Raw genomic sequence first — 19,841 nt, forward strand, 5'->3', positions numbered from 1 at the left:
GGAAGTGGCTGCCGCGCGCCCCGGAAGCCGTGCGCCGGAGGGGGCAGCGCGCACGCGCGGCGCGGGAGCGGGGAGCGGGGAGGTGCGCGGAGGTACGGCTCGGGGGGGGGAGGGGGCCCCGAGGGCCTTGTCGGGGGCTGGGGAGGCGTTTGGCTGCTCCCGAGGGGTGAGGGGGCGGCGGGCCTCGCTGAGGGGCGCTTGGGGAGCGTTTGGGGGGGCTTTGGCCCTTGATAAGGGCTTGGGGCGGCGGGGGGGGGGGGGCTTCGGCCCCTACTGGGAGGCTGGCGGGGTGTTTGGGGGGCTGATCCTTGCTGAGGGGCTGGGAATGGTTTGGGGGTGTTGACCCCTGCTGAGGTGTTGAGGAGTGTTTGGGGAGGGGCTTTGGCCTTTGCTGAGGGGCTGGGGGTTTTGGGGGGGGGCTTTGGCCCTTGCTGGGGGGCGTTTGAGAGGGGCTTTGGTCCTTGCTGGGGATCTGGGGGTGTTGGGGGGCGGGGGGGCTTTGGCCCTTGCTGGGGGGCGTTTGAGAGGGGCTTTGGTCCTTGCTGGGGATCTGGGGGTGTTGGGGGGGGGGGGGCTTTGGCCCTTTCTGGGGGGTGTTTGAAGGCTGGCCCTTGCAGGAGGTGTTGGGGTGGGGGCTTTGGTCCTTGCTGAGGGGCTGGGGGTGGTTGGGGTGGGGGCTTTGGCCCTTGCTGGGGGGTGTTTGAGAGGGCTGGCCCTTGCTGGGGGTCTGAGGGTGTTTGGTGGGGGCTTTGGCCCTTGCTGGGGGCGTTTGAATGTGGCTGTTGCTCCTGCTGAGGGGCTGGGGGCCTCTGGCCTTTCTTGATCCTTGATGGGGGATTTGTATCCATTTGTGTATCCCATTTGTGAGGAGGGGGCTGGGGACCCTCTGACCCTTGCAAAGGGTCTGAGGCTGCATTGGGGTGGCTCTAGGGCCGGGGGGGGGGCATTGGGTGGGAGGGCAGCACCAAACCGTGGTGATGGAGGGGGGCTTTGGCCCACAGCAAGTTCTGGGGTGGAGGTGGAGGGCTGGAGGCTCCTGTTTGAGAGGGGTTGGGGGGGAGTCGCTGTGGGGCTGCTGAGCCTCACTGGGGCCCAGCTGAGCTGGCAGAGGAGCGGAGCTCTGCCTAGAAGCAGCGCCTGAGGAGATGGGAAGGTCTCTGGGGGCTTATTTTGGATCCTTTTACTTCTACTCAACTTACCAAGTCAGGGCATACGAGACTTGCACCATTTGAGATGGTGCTGCATGGTGTTTGCTGTGCTCGTCTCCTGTCCTTGCTGGTGGCTCTCAGCGCTGGGAGCTCCAGGTTAGGAAAAGTGTTAGTCATCACTGATGTTGCTTTTCCTCATTTTTCCAGGCTCTGCCTTTCTCCGTGAGCAGCTGAACCACAGAAGGCCCCATCATGGATTTTCAACATCGTCCTGGAGGTAAAACTGGAAGCGGAGGCGTAGCCTCTGCCTCGGAAAGTAACCGAGACCGCAGGGAGCGGCTCCGGCAGCTGGCTTTGGAAACCATCGACATCAACAAGGTGAGCCTCGGCCTCTGCGTGCCGAAGGAAGAAAAGACACGGGGCTCCCAACCTGCAGGCTGCTGTGGGGGTGGGTTTAGAGCTTTGCCTGGGTGAAACGGCTTGCAGGGTGGGAGATCTAGCGGAGAGCTGTGGCTTGGGATGAAATGCGTCTGTTGCTGGTAGTGTGGGAGTTCAATGAGAAACATTTCTGGCGGGGCTTACTGGGGAGGTGCCAGCCCTTGGGTGTTCAAGTAGCTGTTACTATGTTATTTTTTGGTCTTCTGGAGCATGGCGGGTATCTTGCTGTCCCTACGCTGCAGTCGGGTGTGCTGTCACCAGTTAACAAAGCTCCTGTTGTTTCTTTCTGTTTTCATAGTCCTAAAGCAGTGTTGTACTGTTCATTTAAATCAATGAGTTCTGTCCTGCCGCTGCAGGAAGAATTTGGCAGTATTTTGATTATTCTGCTGCTTTGCCATGTATTTTTTTTTGGTAACTCTTTAAAATATTTCTCTTTGTAGGACCCTTATTTTATGAAAAATCACTTGGGCTCTTATGAATGCAAGCTTTGCCTCACACTGCACAACAATGAGGTGAGTTGGACCGCTGTCTGTCGAGCTCGGTGGCAGTGATTTTAGAGTAATAGTAGCTTCAAGTGCAGGAACCTGGGAAGTGCCTGATGCCCGAGTGCCGAGGGGGTGGTGAGTGGGTGGTGACTTGTCTGCGTTACACCTGTCAGTTTATGACAGTTCAGCAGTTGAAAGCAACCTGCAAATTTTGAGTAAGATTCCTCTCTGCTCAGGATTAAAATACCTTTGTCAGTGGGTGATATAGTCTCTCCTCTGTGACAAGAATCTTTCAGTGCAGGAACAGTCCTGTCTCCACTTAACTTTCTTCTGCCTTGCTTTTTATTTCAGGGAAGTTACTTAGCACATACCCAGGGGAAGAAGCATCAGACCAATTTGTAAGTCGTTCTCCGCTCCAGCTTCGTTCTCCATTACCAAAGCACTTGACAATTACGGTTGTGTTCATCTGTAGATCTTGAACTCCATTACAGAGCAGCACACTGTGCTAGAATGTTCTTGCACTGTGTATGTTGCCTGGTAAACAGCCTGGCACTAGCCAGTGGGTACAGCCTAGGTCTGCTCCAAAAAATGGTGCTGGCAAGCTCCAGTTGGAGCTCAAGTTCAAAGCCAGTTGTGGGATTTCTGAAGGAAAGGGAAGGAAGAATCTTAAAAGCAGATTGTCTAGTGAGAAGGATCTGGTTTTGTGAATACAGGTGGGAAGAAGTCTGTAAGTTTTATGTGAAGAAATCCAGTTTGTGTTGGTTTAGGTGACTGGTTTGTGGGTTTTTTCTTTTTTATTTCAAGAAATCTTTTCAAATTCATTTGTGGAGACAGGCATTAAGGTCAGCTTGGGGGCGGATAAGATAATTGAGATGACAGCCTGTAGTGGGGGGGAAGGCATGGGTAGAACCGGCCTGTAGTGGTGCTTGTGGAAGACAAACAGCAGGTTTTCCTGGCCTGCTTTCTGTGAGGCCCTGAATATTCTGTGGTAAGGGATTCAAACCGCTGCTGGTGTATTCTTTAGAAACAAACGCAGCTAACCGAACCTTTCCAATTTGGTACATTTCAAATGAATCTGCAGGGCCCGTCGAGCTGCCAAGGAAGCTAAGGAAGCCCCTGCCCAGCCCGCACCAGAAAAAGTCAAAGTGGAAGTGAAGAAGTTTGTGAAAATTGGACGACCGGGTTACAAAGGTACGATGGGGCTGTCTGCCACAGGAGATACCTAACGCCTGCTGGAGCTTGCCTGAAGTGCAGTGCTGTGGATGTGAATTATTAATTAGCCTTTTTAGCAGATCTGTCCATGAATAAGATACGGGCTTATCTCCTGATGTCCTTTATTGTTTAAATTACCCATGAAACATCTCTTTATTGCTGACAGTCGAATGAGAACCATTTTAATAATAGATTGGTATGTCTCAGTCTTTCAGCTCTTATTAGAAGTCACGCAGGAGATGCTGCTGTTTCAGTCTCTCTTCTTTTATTGTGCCGTACCATCTTTCACTAATGCTCATAAATCACTCATCATGTGTATAGCTCAAGTTTTTTCTCTGAACCCCCTGTTGTTTTGTTACGGCCTTCAGTACAAAACTTGCCTTCTTTATCTCACAGCTGTGGTCTCTGCAGTGCACGGTGTCTTTGCCCCGCAGCAGCTGAATTTCCATAGGGATCTTTAGAATTGTAGAGTCGTTTAGGTTGGAAAAGACCTTTAAGATCATCAAGTCCAATGGTTAAGCCAACACTGCCAAGCCCACCTTGAAACCATGTCCCTGAGCACCACATCTACATGTCTTTTAAATACCTCTGAGGATGGTGACTCAGCCACCTCCCTGAGCAGTGTGTTCTGATGCTTGATAACCTTTTCAGTGAAGGAATTATTCCTAATATCAAACCTAAACCTCCCCTGCTGCAACATGAGGCCATTTCCTCATGGCCTGTCACTTGTTACCTGGGAGAAGAGGCTGGCCCCCACTTGCCCACAGCCTCCTTTCAGGGAGCTGCAGAGAGTGAGAAGGTCTCCCCTGAGTCTTCTTTTCTCCAGGCTGAGCACCCCCAGTGCCCTCAGCCACTCCCCATCAGACTGGTGCCCCAGCCCCTTCCCCAGCCCCGCTGCCCATCTCTGGACATGCTCCAGCACCAAAACGTCCTTCTGGAAGTGAGGGGCCCAAAACTGAACACAGTAGTAGCTCTGGTTACAGACAATGTGGCATTTTGTTTGATAGATGGGAGAAAAATCTTGTAATGTGGCGTTGCTGGAAGCATTGTGTGCTTCCTAGGGCAGAAATAATGTTGCTCTAACGCTGCTATGTGATGTACTGAGCTTTATTTTCTTCACAGTGACCAAACAGAGAGATCCAGAAACAGGCCAGCAGAGCCTTCTCTTCCAGGTAAGGGCACTGTGAAAATTCTTGGTGTCTGGGTTATCCCAGTGAAAGTGCTGCTAAATGAGCAGCTCTTTGCAGGATCCATGAAAGAAAGAACTAATTTAAAAAAGGCTTTACCTTCCTGGTCCTCTGCTGCTGAAGGTGTCAAGCAAATCCATGACCGTAGTTGTCAAGCCGTTTGCTTTGGTGGCCCTGAGTTTTCTGTTCGGAGCTGCTCTCTCAATACGCTTCGTAGTCAAGGGCGTTGTTTTGTACAAAGGGGGAGCAAGAAGGGGATGTTCTCCTCAATGCTGTAATCACACCCCAACAGATTGATTATCCGGAGATCGCAGAAAGTATCATGCCTCGTCACCGGTTTATGTCAGCCTACGAGCAACGGATTGAGCCCCCCGACAGACGCTGGCAGTACCTTTTGATGGCAGCAGAGCCCTACGAAACCATAGCTTTCAAGGTAAGGTTTGGGATTTGGGCAAGATCCCTTGTTTTCCAAGACACTTAATTCCCATTGAACGTTATTAGAGACTTGGATTCTAGCCTCTAGGGGGTTAATGGAGTGGAAAAGGGGGGTCGAGAAGACATGACTAGAAGTCATTAAACCCTGCTGAGAATCAGTGGAGACTCTGGCATGAAAACTAGGCTGTGTGCTGAGCTCTGGGGAGCCGCTGAATTCTCGCTGTCTGGCACAGAAAGGAACCTTCTGGGCTTTGCTCCTCAGCCTTTGTGCAGATGTTAAGAGAGGGGTTTTTGCCAGCACACTTGTCCTTGACCGATAGGGAAGTAACTTAATTCTTTCCTGCCCCCATCTCTATCTAATAACATCCGAGACGAGCGCATCTCACAAAGGCCTGGAATAACTGTGCTTATCTTGCGGGCTGTGGTGCTCAAAAGGGCCATTGAGCTAATCTGGGGGTGCTAATAATAGCTCCTTATCCTCTGATGTTGCAGGTGCCAAGCAGAGAAATTGACAAAGCAGAAGGAAAGTTTTGGACCCACTGGAACAGGGAAACCAAGCAGGTAGCTGGAGCACTGTGATACCTTCCTGAAGGGTGAAAGAGGGAGCATGAGGGCAGAGCCGCTTGCGGGGAAAGGCAGTGCGGGAAGATCAGCACATGTCAGTGACATCCATGCTGCCTTTGATGCTAAAATCCTCATCCCTTCAGTGCAAATGTGCAGGGGCTCCTCCTGACAGAAAGATCTTCCTGTGTGTGATCTTTGTGAGGATTTAGGTGGGAGGACAGCATGCCGGGTCGCTGTCAGCAGCAGCAGAACGGCGCATAAGTGTGTGACACCGTGCCCTCTCTGTGGCTCCTCGCTGCGTGTTTCCTGCACGCAGCTGTCTGTGGTGAGCCGGCGGCGTGGAACTCACTGGGTAGCGTGTGTGAGAGCAGGGGACGAATGCAGTGGGGGTACTGACCCCATCGCAGATAGCTCGATGCTTAAAGAGGTTCTGGAGGAGTTAAAATCCTGGGCAGGACTGGTCTGAGTTGTGAGTGCTGTGGGGTGGGAAGGCAGGCAGCACCGGTGAAGGTAACGGGCCGGGGGAGATCCGAACTGTGTTGTGGGAGGCAGAGCGCAGCTGTCCTGTGGTGGCACAGAGTGGTCCTGAGGATTAATTGTTCCCTTCTCTTTGCTTTTCTCCCCTCCCTAGTTCTTCCTTCAATTCCACTTCAAGATGGAGAAGCCACCAGCTCCCCCAAACCTCCCTCCAGGGCCCCCAACAGTGAAGCGGCCGCCTCCGCCTCCACTGATGAACGGCTTGCCCCCCAGGCCACCTCTGCCAGACTCCATGCCGCCACCTCCTCCAGGAGGCATGACCCTGCCTCCCATGCCTCCCTCTGGACCAGTGCCGCCACCCCCGGTGCCACCTCAGTTGCCACCAGCGCCTGGTGTGCCCCCCCCGGCTCCTTTGCCACCCATGATGAGGCCACCTCTCCCCACCGAGGGACCAGGCACTATCCCCCCTCCGCCTCCCTCCAACTGAAGCCCCTCCTGGACTCAGTCCTGCTGGACTCCTCTAGCTCATATCTTTTTATATGCAGATCACGACTGATTCAGAGAATTATTTCTGGTTTGTATGCCTGTGAATCTGACTGAGCCCTGTAGGTTCATTAAAAGGTTTTTGATTTTCCTTTCTCTATGTTTTCCCGTGTTTTGGTTAGAAATGGTGCCCTGCGTTCACTTTCTTTAGCCCTTGGATAGATAAAACGTTCCCCGTCCGGTTACATTTTGGAAATGCTCCAAAGAGGAGGCAAAGGATTGGAAGTCTCTGGGCGCCTTGCTTCCTCCTGACTGAACAGCGACATCGAGCTCCGCTCAGCTGTGTTGGCTTCACTTGCTGCCCCTTCTTAGGCTGCTTGATGTGTAGCCCATAAATTACCAGTTAATCAGTTGCTATTCAACTGAAATCCTTGATTAAGCTGTTCATTCAGGGCTGGGGAGACTTGTCATAGAGATGTGGAAAGGATTCTGTTACTGCATCACCCATACCTGCAGTGGCGGGCAGAATGGGGGGCGAGCAGAATTTTCTAAATTCAGCTTTTTCTGTCTTCCCGCTAAATGATGGTTGCAATTGGGAAGGCGTCACTCCTGCTGCATTTGGAAACCTTTCCCCTCCCGGTGCCGGAGCGCTGTGCCGTAGCTCAGGTGTTGGCAGCTGGAAGCTGGAAACATTTCTCCTGAGGAAATTGGTTTGGGCTGCTGCTCAGGGGTCCTTGAAAAGCACCAGATCAGGTTTTGTTGACAATTGAAGACCCTTCCTTGCCCGGTAAGCAGGTGCTTAGCTCCTGCCTGCTGCACACTAGGCTGGTCATGCCAATCGTGGGCTCACGGATGGTGCTGGTGCTTTGTCGGTGGCAGTGTCAGGGATCTCCAGATGTTTAGTCAAAAGAAATTACCAAAGCTGCAGTGATACCAAATCCTAGTTTGTTACTACAATTCATTAAATGTTGTCTGTGCTATTATGAAGCACCTGCTGTCATGTATGATTTTTATTGTATATATCCTCCCACTACGAGACTAGTTTTGGCAAGCTTTTAGTTCTCTGTGGTTTTATTTATACTAAACGTTTCCTTCAAAAAAATACCATTTGGTTCCCATTAAAAACCGGAAGTTCTGAGATTTCTCCTCTGTCCTTTCCAGGATTCCTTTCGCTGCACTGGGTGTCTGCGTGGGATGCGGGGCGGCTCGGTGGGTCACAGCACCGCCGGGGCTGGGCTGCTTGCCCCAGCCTTGCCCTTGGCCAGTGCCTGGCTGGTTCCATGGAGCGTGGGGGCTGCAGCCCTGCAGCTGCCTGCCCCTTCGACGGAGGAATCCGGTTCTTGGCCTCTTCTGCTGGCCTGACACAGGTCCTGCTCGATCCCACCCACCGCGTGTCCAGCCCTCGCTGGCCTCACCGCGCCGGCAGCGCTTTGGGTCCAGCTGAGCTGGCCCGATGGCCGAGTGGGCTGGTGGGGGGTCTCCCTGGTGCCGGTGTGTGCCCTTTGCCACAGCTGCTGTGGGGCAGGGGGGTCTGCCTCACCGGCCCCATGGTGCGGTGCTCGTGGCCCTCCCCAGCTCGGCTCTGTGGTCCGTTTATGATGTGCTGGAGCCAGATCCTGAGCTCTGAACTGCAAAGTCCTGGAAACTCAGAGAAAAGTCTGAACATGCAGTGGGAATTCTTTGTGGGTACGTTTCCCCCTGCCCCCCGTTGTCAAAAACCCCCTGAGATCTTTGGGTGGTGGGGGAGGTTTCTCCATGGGGCGCTAGGTAGGTGGTAGTTCCAGGCATTACCGTGAGTATTGGCATCTCACAGAGAGAAAAGCCCTTACAAAGTGTTGTAAGGCTTGCTAAAGGCAGCTCCTACGTGTTTGCAGCTGCAGGTGGCTGCTGCACCCGCGAGGTTCTTCACAGCCTGGGCCTTGGGGTGGGCTAGGAGCCTGTGTGAGGTACCGGCTGAGGGGGAGGCTTTCCAGCCGAGAGGAGAACGCTTCCCATACATTTACTTAGTTTCTGTCCGTTATCTTTATCTGCCTCCTCCTAGTCCCGCTAATTCTTCCCTCTTGGTGTTTCACTGCTGATGGGAATAGTACGTGCCGGTCCCCAAGAAGATCCAAGCCTTGATGTCCATCCTCCTTTAGAAAACATCTGAAGTCAAGGACGTGCATCCCTACGAGTAAGAGAAACAGCTTTACTTTGTTTTACGTTTTCAATATGAGATGCAAACCCAAAAATAGCAAAAAAAAAAAGTTTCTTTGAAACATCCCTCCCTCCTCTCCAGCATGACAGCCTTTGAGTTGCTCAGGGGAGGTGTGTTGTGCATTGTCAACTCAAGGCCACCGCTTTTTAAAAGGGAGACGCCGTCCTCCCCTTCTGCCCCAGCACTTTGGGACGTGTGAGCAGCTCTGGGAGCAGCGGGAGTGGGAAGATGAAGGCGGCTCTCAGGGTGCTTGTGCCGTGCCTGGTGCTGGTGCTCCCCTCTGCAGCGCTCCCAAGGAAGGGGAGCGGGGAGGAAGGGGCTCCTGCAGTGATCCGCCTGGAGCGGGGGCTGCCGGCGGAGCTGGGGCTGGAAGCAGAGGAGGGAAAGAGAGAAAACGTGAGTTTGCAGGAAGGAGGGCGACCCAGCTCGGCAGCCAGAGCCAGAGGGGCTGCTGCTGCTGCTCCCCTCTCCCCGCAGCCCAACCCGGGAGCGAAATGCCTGCAGGGGGTGGCGGAGGCTGGGGGTACCCCCTGGCCGGGCTCCATCCTGCACCCCTGGCCGCTCGGGGGGCTGGAGGGGCCAGTGTGCAAGGTGAGAATGGACCAGGGCGGGCCGGCCCCGAGGCACCTGGAGGTGGTGGGTGTTCTCACCCACTACGAAAGCAACTTCATCAAGCTGTTGAGCCAGCGCAGCAGCTGGGACGAGAGTGACCTGCGGACCTTCGGGCTGTGCCCAGCGGGGGAGGCGGGTGCTGCGCTGCAGCCCCTGAGGCACATCCACGCGCACGTGCTGGAGCCGGGGCAGGATCGTTTCCTCGTGCTGCACCTGGAGGAAGGTCGGTACAGAATCCCTGCGCCAGGCCGAGCGGAGCGGGCGGACGCAGGGCTCGGGGATGCTGTTTGCTTGTCCTCGTTCAGGGATTTCAACACCGGGTGATGTTTGCGGGGTTGGGTTCCTTTTGAGATGAGCAGTGTGATGCGGTGCCTTCGTGGGGACGGGTTTAGGAAGCTTTAGCCGTGATGCCAGCCTGGGTGCTGCGGGGTGCCCTGTGCCTGCCACGTTCTTGGTGGCTCCTGCTCTGCCGTGATGGGGGTTTCTCACTTTCCGCCTTAATGATGCGAGTTGGGGCCCCGGCCCGGCTCTGACTGGGAAAAGACGGGAGAGGATGGGATGAGCAGAGCTGGCGGGTGCTGCTGTGGGCTGAGCACGTGCCGCACTCACGCTCGGTGCTGCCGGAGGGTCCCGGGCTTGTGGGGGCAGCTGCAGCCTCGTGCGAAAACCAGTGAGGCGCCTTCCTCTGCCCTGTCTCGGTCAGTGCTGTGATCGAGGGAGAAACCCCCGGCTTTAATCCGCCCTCCTGCGTAGCAGGAAGGTCACAGTTGTTTGTCTGTTCTTGGAATCTCTTCCTTCCCTCCCGGATTTTGGATTTTCAGCCAAACCCCCAGTGCCCGGCAGCTGGGGATGTGGCCCTTCCCCAGGCGGTGCCGCTGGCTGCAGCGTGACAGCCACAATGTCCCCAAGTCCCCGAGGAGCTGCCACAGGAGGAGACGTTTCCGTGGGTGGGGGTCTGCCCAGGAAAACCTGCCGGAGCGGCTGCGAGAGCGGGGCAGCGCCCATCTCGCCACGGCTGCAGAGTTTGCCCCCTGCCCACCGCCCTGAGCCAGGGAGGGGCCCCCACGTCCCCCTGCCCCGTCAGCTCTGGCCCACGTGCTCCGGCTGCCATGGAAGCGGTGCTGGGCCCGAAGCCCCCTCCTCGCCCTGGCCCCACAGGAGCCATGGCGGCCGGGGGGGGCCTTCACCTCCTCTCTCTGCTCCTTTCCAGTGAAGTGGGAGGCGCGGGTGCTGCTGCGGTTCAAGCTGGCGTTCCAGGCGGCCGTGGGCCGGCGGCTGGGAGAGCTGCGCGCCGCTTTGCTGCTCTTCTACCGGGGCAGTGGGGCGGGGGGCACCGGCCCCCGCGGGGGTCTGCTGGCTGCTGGCACCGGGCTGGCGCGGGAGCAGGTGGGCGGCCGGAGGATGCGGTGTTGGGGCGGCCGGGCAGCGGGAGGGGGTGTCACAGCTCTGCTCCCCAGTCCCTTTGCCATCCCCCTCCCAGTCCCTTTGCCATCCTCTCCTGGTCCCCATTGCTGTTTACTTCCAGTCCCTGTGCCCCGCCCCCCCCCCCCCCCGCTCCCTGTGCCCCACCCGCTCCCTGTGCCCCCCCCCGTTCCTGTGCCCCCCCGCCGCAGTGCCCCCCCGCCCGCTCCCGCTGGCCCTGCAGATGGTGCTGTTGCCCCGTCCCCGGCTCCCGGCAGGGGCAGGGGGGGCAGCCCGGGGTGCCCAGCCCGCTCCGGGGGTCCTGCCCGCCCCCCCGGGCCCACCAGCATGGCCGGGGGCAGCAGCCGCTGCCGGGAGAAGCGGGGCGGGGGCCGGTCTCGCTCAGGGGTCTCTGCCCGCTCGGGGGTCTCTGCCCGCTCGGGGGTCCCCCTGCACCCCGCGGCTCCCGGAGCAGCCCTGGGGCTGGGTGGTGAAGCCCCCCTGCCCGCCCTACCCCCGGTGGTCCCCACCCTCCCATTTCACTGCTCCCTGAGCCACCGGGCACTGGGTGACCTGGAGCCAGCCGGGGGGGGTTCCTCTGAGTGCCCCCCCGGTGATGTCTGACCCGCACCCCCGGCGTCCCGCGTCTCCCCTGGGTGCAGAGCCTGTGCCTGGCCGGGGACACCCAGTACCTGGTCCTGGGAGCGGCCGTAGCGTCCGTCACCCGCAGCAGCGAGCAGCTCAGCTTCCAGGCTGCCCTGGGCATCCGGCACCGCGGCCAGGGAGGTAGGGATGCCGGGGGGGGCGGGGGGTCTGCGCCCGACCGTGGGCATTTGGGTTCCTCTCAAGCCTGTCTGTAGCGAGGGGCTGTGGGGACGTGTGGGACCCCCCAGACCGGCGTCCTCACGGCTACTCTCCCCTCCAGGTGCCCCCCTGCCCCCCACGGAGACCCAGCAGCTCCTGTTTGGCTCCGATGACAAGTGCTTCACCAGGATGACCCCCGTGCTGCTCCTGCTGGCCGAGTCCCTGCAGGAGGAAGAGGAGGTGGCTTTAGCCCCTTCCTCCTACCTCTCTGCCGATGGGGTGCTGGACACAGCTCCGTACCCGCAGCTCAGGTCTGTGGAAAAACACAGGGGCTGGGAGCCCGGGAGAGAAGCAGCCCCAGCCCTTCTGCCAGGGGACCGTGGTGGGAGCACGTGGGCCAGGGCCTGGTGGGACCCCTGGGGTACACAGGGACCCCGTGACTCTCTCTATGTTCTCCCCGCAGCCCAGCCCAGGCCGGGACCGAGTGGCTGCCGTCATCCACCGCCCCGAGCCCAGCCAACACGTCGTCCCCAGAGCCCGGCGGCAGCAGCCAGTTCCTGGGCATCCTGACCCAGTTCATCCGCCAGGTCCTGAGTCCCTCCAGCGAACCGCCCACCCAGCCCAGCTCCCACCACTGGCTGGACTTCCAGGTGATGGAGACCCTCCCTCACCAACTGCTCAACTTGTCCGAGGAGGCAGCGCTGGAGCGTCTGGTGCAGTCGGAGGAGCCCTCGGTGCTGCTTTTCCCCCAGGACAGTGGAGCCGTGCTGGAGCAGCACCTGGGGGGCTGGCAGCCGGAGGGGACCGTGCTGCAGCTGCTGATGGGCAAGCTGCAGGCGGTGATCCAGGAGCTGAGGGACATGCCAGCTTTCCAAGCCAACATGGGGCTTTTCCAGCACCTCCTGAGCTTCTGCTACTACCCGCCAGGGCCAGCTGAGGGTCAACCCGGAGAGCGGCCGCCCGGCTCTGGGAAGATGCACGCGCTGCTGCTGCTGAAGGCGTTGCAGACGGTGCGGGCGCGCTGGCAGGAGCGGAGGAAGGTGCTGCGGCAGAACCGGAGTGCACGGCATCAGGCCCACTGCCGCCTGCAGGAGCTGACCATCGACCTGCATGACCGCAAGTTCATCGTCATGCCCACCGTCTACGCGGCCAACAACTGTGAGGGTCCCTGCAAGCTGCCCCTCTCCACCCGCGTCCCCAGCTACTACTCGCACACGGTGCTGCTGCTGGGCATGCAGGAGCGGGGCTCGCCCCTCCAGCGGGCTCCCTGCTGCGTGCCCATCCGCTACTCCGACCAGCTCATCATCAGCCTCTCCACAGAGGGGCTGGAGGTCCGCAAGTTCCCCAACATGGTGGCCGAGGAGTGTGGCTGTCGGTAGAGGCACCACCCGCCTCCCCACTCACCGTCACCCCGACCCCCCCGCCAGTTTGCCCTCGCAGCTTGGGAGCTGGTGCTTCTTGCTCAGACGGGTGCTCCCCGCGTGTCCTTGCCCCACGGTTTGTCTCTTTAGCGCTGCTCTGGTTCTGGGTCCATCTGTAGCCGTGCTGCTCCCTGGGGGCTGCTCTCCAGCCCCACATTCCCCCGCACCTGCTCCTGATGCCCGAGGTGCCCATGGGGCTGTGCTGCAGCGTGACTCTGACCCCACAGCAGGGTTTGGGCTGGATACGGGTGCCCCAGGGCCACTGTGGGAGGGTAAGGCTTGGCAGATGTGGCCAGGACTACGCTTATTCATCCCTTCCTTCTGTTCCTGTAGTGGCTAGGCAGGTCAGCTGTTGGTTCCACCAAGCCCCCTGACTTGCAGCATCCTCTGGCTGTTTCCCAGCCCATGGCCCCTCGCCAAGCCCCTGCCAGCCACCCAGCTGCACCTGCAAAAGCAGAACGAGAGGCCCAATCCCCTTGCAGGGACCAGCCTTTATCTGGGGACCTGCCCCTATGTGAGCCAGGGGCCAAGGGCTGGCAGGGTCCCGTCTGCATCGCCCTCCACTGACCCCGCTCCTGGGGCACTGCCAGAGCTGGGGGGTGAGGGGAGGGGGGGGACAGGGAGAGGGCAGCGATCCCCTTACACCTCCTGGGCTGCTCACACCATTAATAGGAGCGGGTGCAAACGGCTGCCAAAGCACCTGCTCCGCGTCCCCGCTGGCGTCAGCACGGAGAGCCCGGCTGCCCCCAGATCATCTTCCCAGCTCAGCCCAGCCCTCAGCACAACCCACTGGGGCTGCCGCAGGCTCCAAACCCCCGGAAAGCAGCTCCTGGGCTTGCTCTGGCTGCAGCCCCCTTGGTGCTGGGACCAGCCCTTGGGCTTTGCAGTGTCCCCGCGGGGCTGCCGGGGGCACAGCTGGAGCCTGGCACATGCCAGCTGTGCCCCACAGCCCACGTGGGGACCTGGGTTGGCCCTGAGCCCCTGTACAGTGGGGATGGGGGGTGCCAGAAAACACACAAACAGGACCAGGGACAAGATCTTTTCTTGTTTTGTTATTCTTTTTTTAAACATTCACTTTAATACCTTATTAAAAATGAAAATAGTTTATTTTAACCTCTATTGATTTAGCAAATACTTAAACCTGTTGGGGCTGTGAACGTCTCCTGTAGTTGCTACAGCGCTGCGTGATATTGCACTTGTTTTTTCGTTCCTAAAAGCGACTCTGTGAAGGCAAGGCCCGAAGGGATCCCCGGGTGATGGGCTCTCCAGCCCTGTTTTGTTACCAGCAAGCTTCGCACCACCCTGCAGCGATGGCACCGGGGCCCAGCGAGGTGGTGGTCGTCTCCCTGACGTCCCTCCGAGGATGGCTGCAGCCTGGCTTTGTTATCCCAGAATCTACTTCTCTCTTGATTTGCTTTGAATAAAACCATTTAGTCAATTGAAGAGCTATGCAGTCCGGAGGCAAAATCTGTTCATTGGGATCCCTGTGCCCACTGCGCCACCCCGATGCCTTGGGGGCCACAAGTGAAAATGAACTGCAAGAGAGATTTTGGGTGGGGATGCAGAAATAGTGCGAAGCCCGGATGAAGAGAAGCTCCTTCCCCTGGTCCCTTCGGGTTGCCTTTGCGCATCTAATCCAGGGGGACCCAAGGTCCCTGGGGAGGCTCGTGCCAGGCTCCTGAGCTGCCCTGCCGCTGCTTGGAGATCCCAGCGTGCTGCCTGTGCTGCCGGCCCGGGATGTCTCTGGGAGCTGGCAGGGAGCGGCAGCGTGTCCTTGCCAGGGGCAGCGGCGGGGTTGGACCCCCCTGGATTCAGCATCATCGAGCCCCTCGGTCGCCCCAGCCTCAGTCGCGCCTCTTGCCCTCCCTGGGTCTGGCGGTGCCGTCCTTCCCCGGGGCGGCCGCGGGCTCCCAGGGCTTCCTGCCCTTCTGCTGCCGCCAGTCCCGCTTCGGGCTCTCCGCGCCGCTGTCAGCCCTGCCAGGACGGCCCTTCCACCCCTCCTTCCTGGGCTCGTCCCGCTCCCGCCGGCTCTCCTTCCCCTCCCGGCCCCGCTTCTTCTGGGGCTGCTGCTCCGGTTCTCGGGCGGCCCTGGGGGCTCTGCCGGGCTTGTCCCCCAGCACCCTGTCCTTGGCTCGTGCCTCCCTCCGGCTGCTCCGTTCCGCCTGGGTGGCACGGCCCTCCCGGGCCTTCTCCTTCTCCTCCTTCTTCTCCAGCTTCTTCTCCCGACTCTTCTTCACCTGTGTTGTGGCCGGTGGCACGTCGGGGACATCATCTGTGGGCTCTTCGTCCTCATCATCCTCTGGTGCCGAGCGGCCAAACCACTTCTTGAAGATCCAGGGCTCTGCCTGGGAGGGGACGGAAGGGACCAGGTGCCAGTGACACAGCCCAAGGGAAGAGGACCCCTCTCCATCCCTCCTCCTGGAGACAGGAGGTGCCCCGAGGATGCCCTTTCTCCCTCTACCCCAGACCCATACCAGGTTGCTGTCAGCATCACTGTCATCATCATTGTCACCGTCATCATCACTGTCATCGTCACCATCATCATCACCATGATCATCCCTGAACATGCTGCTCTCTGGCTGGGCAGGCTGGGCGGTCACTACTTCTTGGACCTCCTCCTCCTCGGTGCTGACCACCTCTGGGAGGGGAGAGGGACAGGCCACTGTCAGCAGGGGACAAGGCGGTTTCAGGTGTGATGTCCCAGACATGGGGTCCCCAGGGCCACCCCACTCTGGGACATGGCCCCATCTCAGCTGGACCAGGGGGGTCGCGGCAGCATGGAGCACCCGAACCCACCATGAAGGGGAGGCGGTGGAGGGTCCTGCCTGCCACGGCTGATGCCCTCCTTGGAACACGGTGCTGGAAGAGAGAAAGGGAGAGGGGGCAGGAGGTGGCAGCAGGGTCTGGCCACCCTGCCCCCCTCTGACTGGCTCCCGGCTCACCTTGGAGCACCTGGAAGGTGACGCTGAGCAGGGCAACGACCGAAGCCACCAGGATGCACTTGTTGAGGGTGAGCCCTTCCCAGAGAAGCGGCTCTTCCGCGGGGTCCAGGCTGGGGGGCTCCACCTTCCTCTGCACGGGGAGGCTCTTGGGGACTGAGGACCCCCAAGGGAAACAGTGTTACTGGGGGAGCTGGGAAGCAGCAAAGGGCTCTGAGTTGGGGGTGGGTGGGAAGGGCTTTTAACATCTTCCTGCACTGCCCACCCGGGGCATGGGCAGGGGTAGGAGCTGCCTGCCGGGCTCCCAGCAGCGGAGAGGAAAGTGTTTGCACTACAGGGATGGGGAAAAGATTGTCATGTGGGCTGAGTCCGAGGTGTTCGGGCCACCATGGCGTTAGGGCATCCTGAGGCTCGAGTGGAGAAAACCTCTGCCCATGCTCCCAGCTCTGCTGCCCCCCACCCAGGGCAGAGAGGAGGAGGAAGAGGAGGAGTGGCATTTGGCAGGTGGCTGAGAAGCCCCATCGCCATGTTGCTGAGCTCCCAGGGGACTGTGGAGAGCAGAGCTCGTTCCGTCACGCCTCCTGGGCTGGCCGGGGATGTGGGACAGGGTCTATGCCTCTGTGGCCACTTGGGGCCAGTCTGGCCGTTCTGGGGCAGGGAAGGGCTTTCCTGCATGCCTACCTGGAGGCCCCGTAGTGCTGCCTTTGGCTCCCACCTTCTCTGCCCGCTTCTTCTCTGCTGCTTTCTTGTCCACGCTGAGCGACGCTGGCTCTGGCATGCTCAGCTCAGGCTCGTCCGGATCCTGCTCAGGGATGTAAAGCCGGGTCCCTGCCTCCTCTAGCCCCTGCGGGGAGGGGGCGCAAGCATGGCTGGGGGTGTAAGAGCATCACATGGCCCCACGGGGAAAGCAAGCAGTGTGGCTGGGTGGGGTGGGCGGCATGGTGCACATCTGGGCCCCCTCCCAGAACAAGGGATGCTCAGCATAGCTGTGGAGGGACCCAGTCCCTGTGCTTGTGCTCACACTCCTCGGGTCCCCCAGGGCTGAGCCGATGCTGCTACTGGCCTTGATCAACACTAACCGGGCTCCTCAGCAGCTCCTTGAGCATCTAGCCCAGTATCTGCATCAGCAGCCTTAAAAACATGTTGGGTTTTTTGAGGGTTTTTTTGTCTGCTAAGATGGATGGAGCCACTAGCTGGCTCCGTGCAGCACGGGCACTGGGGTGCAGCCCCTATGGGTGGGCTGGCAGCTGCTGACTCCCAGCTTGCACTTAAGCAAGCCCACCCCAGCGCAGCCCTCGGGGCTGGATTCATCCCCAGCCCAGATGAGCACGGCTTCATGCATCCAGGAGGGCAGCAGGTCGGACCCAGGGCGGCTCACCGGCAGGGTCAGAGCACCAGGAGGAGATGGGGCGCACGACATGTTGGGGGTCTGGGCTCGGTGCTGCTGGGGACTGGGGCTTTGGTGGCTGGGCTGGCTGCTGGCTTGTGTCAGTGCCACCGGATTGGTGCCACAAGGGAGAGCTGCCCACCTGCACGGATCAGTGACAGCAACAGCTGAAGGATGCGGTCCTCAGCTCCCCCAGGGCGGACGTGCTGCAACACCCCACAGAGCCCTCCTGGGCTGAATACCGCTGTGGGACAGCCCCCACCCCCAGGGACCCCCCATGCACCCCCAGTGCTGGGCTGCTGCACACTTACATGGGCTCTGCTGCTCTCCCCGTCGCTGCTCACCGGCGTGTCGGCATCTGTTAAAGACAAGCACAGTGCAGTGCATTAGGTGGCGAATTCAGGGAGGTGGGAATTGCCAGGGGCTGGGGGCACGTAGCCTTCCTGCTGCCACCCACCAGCCTGCAGAGCGGGGACATCATGGCCACGTTTCCCCCTTAGTGTGGCCGGGTCACCTGTGGAAAGAGGTTTCAGACAACAGGCAAAAAGCCCCCTGGCCATCGCGGCAGCTGCTGGCAAGGCTGGGGTGTAACAGGAGCATGTGCAGGCCTGGGGCTGCTGAGCCCCAAAACGGCACCATCCCGGGTATCCTGGGGGTCTGCAGCCGAGGGGGACAGTGACTTCTCTGCCAAGGCGCATGGGGGTGCAAATAGCCCAGGGTGCACACAGACACCCCGAAAATGCGGCGTTGGAGGCTGGAAGGCTGGAGGCAGCTCATGCCATAGCCTAGAGAGCCAGATGAGTTCTGGGTACTGTGGAGCAACCAGACCTCAAAGAAGACCTCAAGCCACCCCAGAGAAGTGTGAAGCTCAGGGATGACTCTCAGGGCTTTTCCCAGATGTGAAATGGGAGAGAAAATCGGAGAGTCCCCAAGGCCCTGAAGCAGTTCGATGCAATGAAAGGCTGGGGAGCATGCCGGGCTCCTCGGGCTCCCTGGGGGTTTCTTTGCCCCTGGGTCTGGGGGTTTGTTACGGGGGTGAGGATGCACCAAGGTCTCAATAGCACGTGGCCTCAGCCCTCTCAGCCCCTGTGAGCGCAGCCCTCGCACTGCTGGGATCTGGATACCACATCCTTGCAAGCCCTCACCAGAAGAAGGAATTTTTGCCCCCTTTGAGCTGGATTTAGTTTACTTTCACCCAGTGGCAGAATGAACGCTGAGAAAAAATAGCAATTCCAAGGATGACATCTAAGACATAATATTCGAAGTAAGAGGAAACCTTTTGGCCAGGGAACTGTGGTCTGAAAGGTCCTTGCATTCAAGAGGAAATAAAAAAGTCTTCGATTTTGTTTCAGTGATGGTGAGTATGGTCCTTTCTCTGCTGGGAAGTGAAGGAGCTGCTCCAGGACTCGCAGTTGGCCAGGGGGGTTCCCAACCCCAAGGAAAGCACAATGATTGAGAAATTTTCCTTAAAGCATTTTCCCCCCAAGTGCTTCTTGTGTTTTTAAGCTACACAGCTATTCATGGCTTTTTTGAGCAAAGATGAGCACAAGGAAGATGGAGGAGAGCACGAGCCTCTGTTCTTCTTTACCCTGGCCACGGCTGATGCCCCCACGGGGTGGCCCCTCGTTGCCCTGTGACTTCACGATGCCACCAAGACCCATCCCTGCCATGCTGTGCCCTCTCCTGCGGGGCCTCAAACACCACGGCACAGCATGGCATGGTCACAGCCACAGCCGGCACCTCCTGGCCGCTGGCTCACGGAGAGGACAAGGTACCTTTTCTCCTGTCCTTCCTCGGCTGCCTCTGAGCGCTCCCCGCCCACCCGGGCAGCTCGTCGGTGGCCTCGGGGGATCCCAAGTCTTTCTCCAATGCCTCACAGGGACCTGCTGCCATGTCTCTTCGAGGGACTCTCACTAAACCAAGAGGGATAAAAAAAAAGCCGGGCGGTTGGCAGGCAGCAGCACCAGTGCTGGGTGGCAGTGTCCTGCAGCACACGGCCATCCCACCACATCCTCGCTGTGGTCCCCAGTCCTTGGCTGAGCTCAGCTCCCCATCGTGGGGTGCTGGGCTGTTCCCACACCTCCATCCCTTGGGGGTCACCTGGACGGAGGAGCCCAAACTGCCTCCAGCCCCTGGGCGCACTGCCAGGCTTTGCCAGGCTGGCTGCAGGGCTCTGCGACAGCCACACCGTGACCAGGCAGGCAGCCATCCTCCCAGTGCCAAGCGCCCCAGGGCGTTGATTCGGTCCCAGAGCTGACCAGCTCTGGGTCTGGGTCTGCTCCCCTCAAGGTGGGTGATGGGGGTCTGTGCCACAGCAAGAGGCAGATGCATTTCAGGGCTCTACAGCCCATGCGGGACCCTCATTCCCAGCCAGGGTGGGTTGTGTCACCTGCAGAACGGGCTTCCTGGGGCCGGTTCCCATCAGACCAGCTCAGGCACCGATGTACCAAGCACACAGCCACTGTCCAGGCCAAGCAGGGCAGGGATGGCCACCGATGTCAGGGACATTTTGTCTACGGCAGGGCTGGTAACCCACAGCCCCAAGCTCCAGCTCTTAGTTCACACAGTCTCTGGTACAGGAGAGCTCCCGTACAACCACTTGACCCATCCATCCCCTCCCTGGCATTGCCTGTGCTCCCTCAGATGCATGC

The 19,841-nt window shown here is 59.2% G+C and overlaps 3 protein-coding genes across 16 annotated transcripts in view; 2 read left to right on the forward strand and 1 right to left on the reverse strand.

Annotated features, from left to right (window-relative positions):
• The first annotated feature begins 3 nt into the window (after positions 1-3).
• Positions 4-6,585, forward strand: SF3A2 (splicing factor 3a subunit 2). Its single transcript, XM_080382327.1, has 9 exons — positions 4-92; positions 1,356-1,526; positions 2,027-2,098; positions 2,423-2,469; positions 3,153-3,262; positions 4,406-4,455; positions 4,763-4,903; positions 5,398-5,466; positions 6,101-6,585. Exons 2-9 carry the CDS (start codon positions 1,401-1,403, stop codon positions 6,431-6,433), a joined length of 948 nt encoding a protein of 315 aa, XP_080238453.1. The 5' UTR covers positions 4-92; positions 1,356-1,400; the 3' UTR covers positions 6,434-6,585.
• A 155-nt stretch (positions 6,586-6,740) lies between these two features.
• On the forward strand, positions 6,741-14,307 carry AMH (anti-Mullerian hormone). Of its 2 annotated transcripts, none has more exons than XM_080382263.1 (7): positions 6,741-8,115; positions 8,471-8,602; positions 8,708-9,461; positions 10,449-10,624; positions 11,302-11,425; positions 11,565-11,754; positions 11,907-14,307. In XM_080382263.1, exons 3-7 carry the CDS (start codon positions 8,855-8,857, stop codon positions 12,820-12,822), a joined length of 2,013 nt encoding a protein of 670 aa, XP_080238389.1. In that variant the 5' UTR covers positions 6,741-8,115; positions 8,471-8,602; positions 8,708-8,854; the 3' UTR covers positions 12,823-14,307. The 2 variants fall into 2 exon arrangements, with proteins under 2 accessions (XP_080238389.1, XP_080238390.1); XM_080382264.1 differs by having other exon boundaries at positions 8,780-9,461.
• The window catches only part of JSRP1 (junctional sarcoplasmic reticulum protein 1), a 34,272-nt gene continuing 28,334 nt past the window's right edge, over positions 13,904-19,841 (reverse strand). For 4 of the 13 annotated variants that reach the window (XM_080382312.1, XM_080382311.1, XM_080382313.1 and 1 more), the window contains 6 exons: positions 17,502-17,548; positions 16,485-16,647; positions 15,807-15,959; positions 15,661-15,723; positions 15,339-15,526; positions 13,904-15,209 (listed from right to left, as the gene is read on the reverse strand). In XM_080382312.1, coding sequence (XP_080238438.1) covers positions 14,709-15,209; positions 15,339-15,526; positions 15,661-15,723; positions 15,807-15,959; positions 16,485-16,581 — 1,002 coding nt within the window. In that variant the 5' untranslated portion in view covers positions 16,582-16,647; positions 17,502-17,548 and the 3' untranslated portion in view covers positions 13,904-14,708. Of the gene's footprint in view, positions 15,210-15,338; positions 15,527-15,660; positions 15,724-15,806; positions 15,960-16,484; positions 16,673-17,501; positions 17,549-18,965; positions 19,104-19,841 lie in introns of all 13 variants that reach the window. The other 9 variants (XM_080382306.1, XM_080382304.1, XM_080382305.1 and 6 more) reach the window with 6 other exon arrangements.

The sequence above is a fragment of the Falco punctatus genome, assembly GCF_963210335.1.
Source record: "Falco punctatus genome assembly, chromosome: 4".
NCBI lineage: Eukaryota > Metazoa > Chordata > Aves > Falconiformes > Falconidae > Falco > Falco punctatus.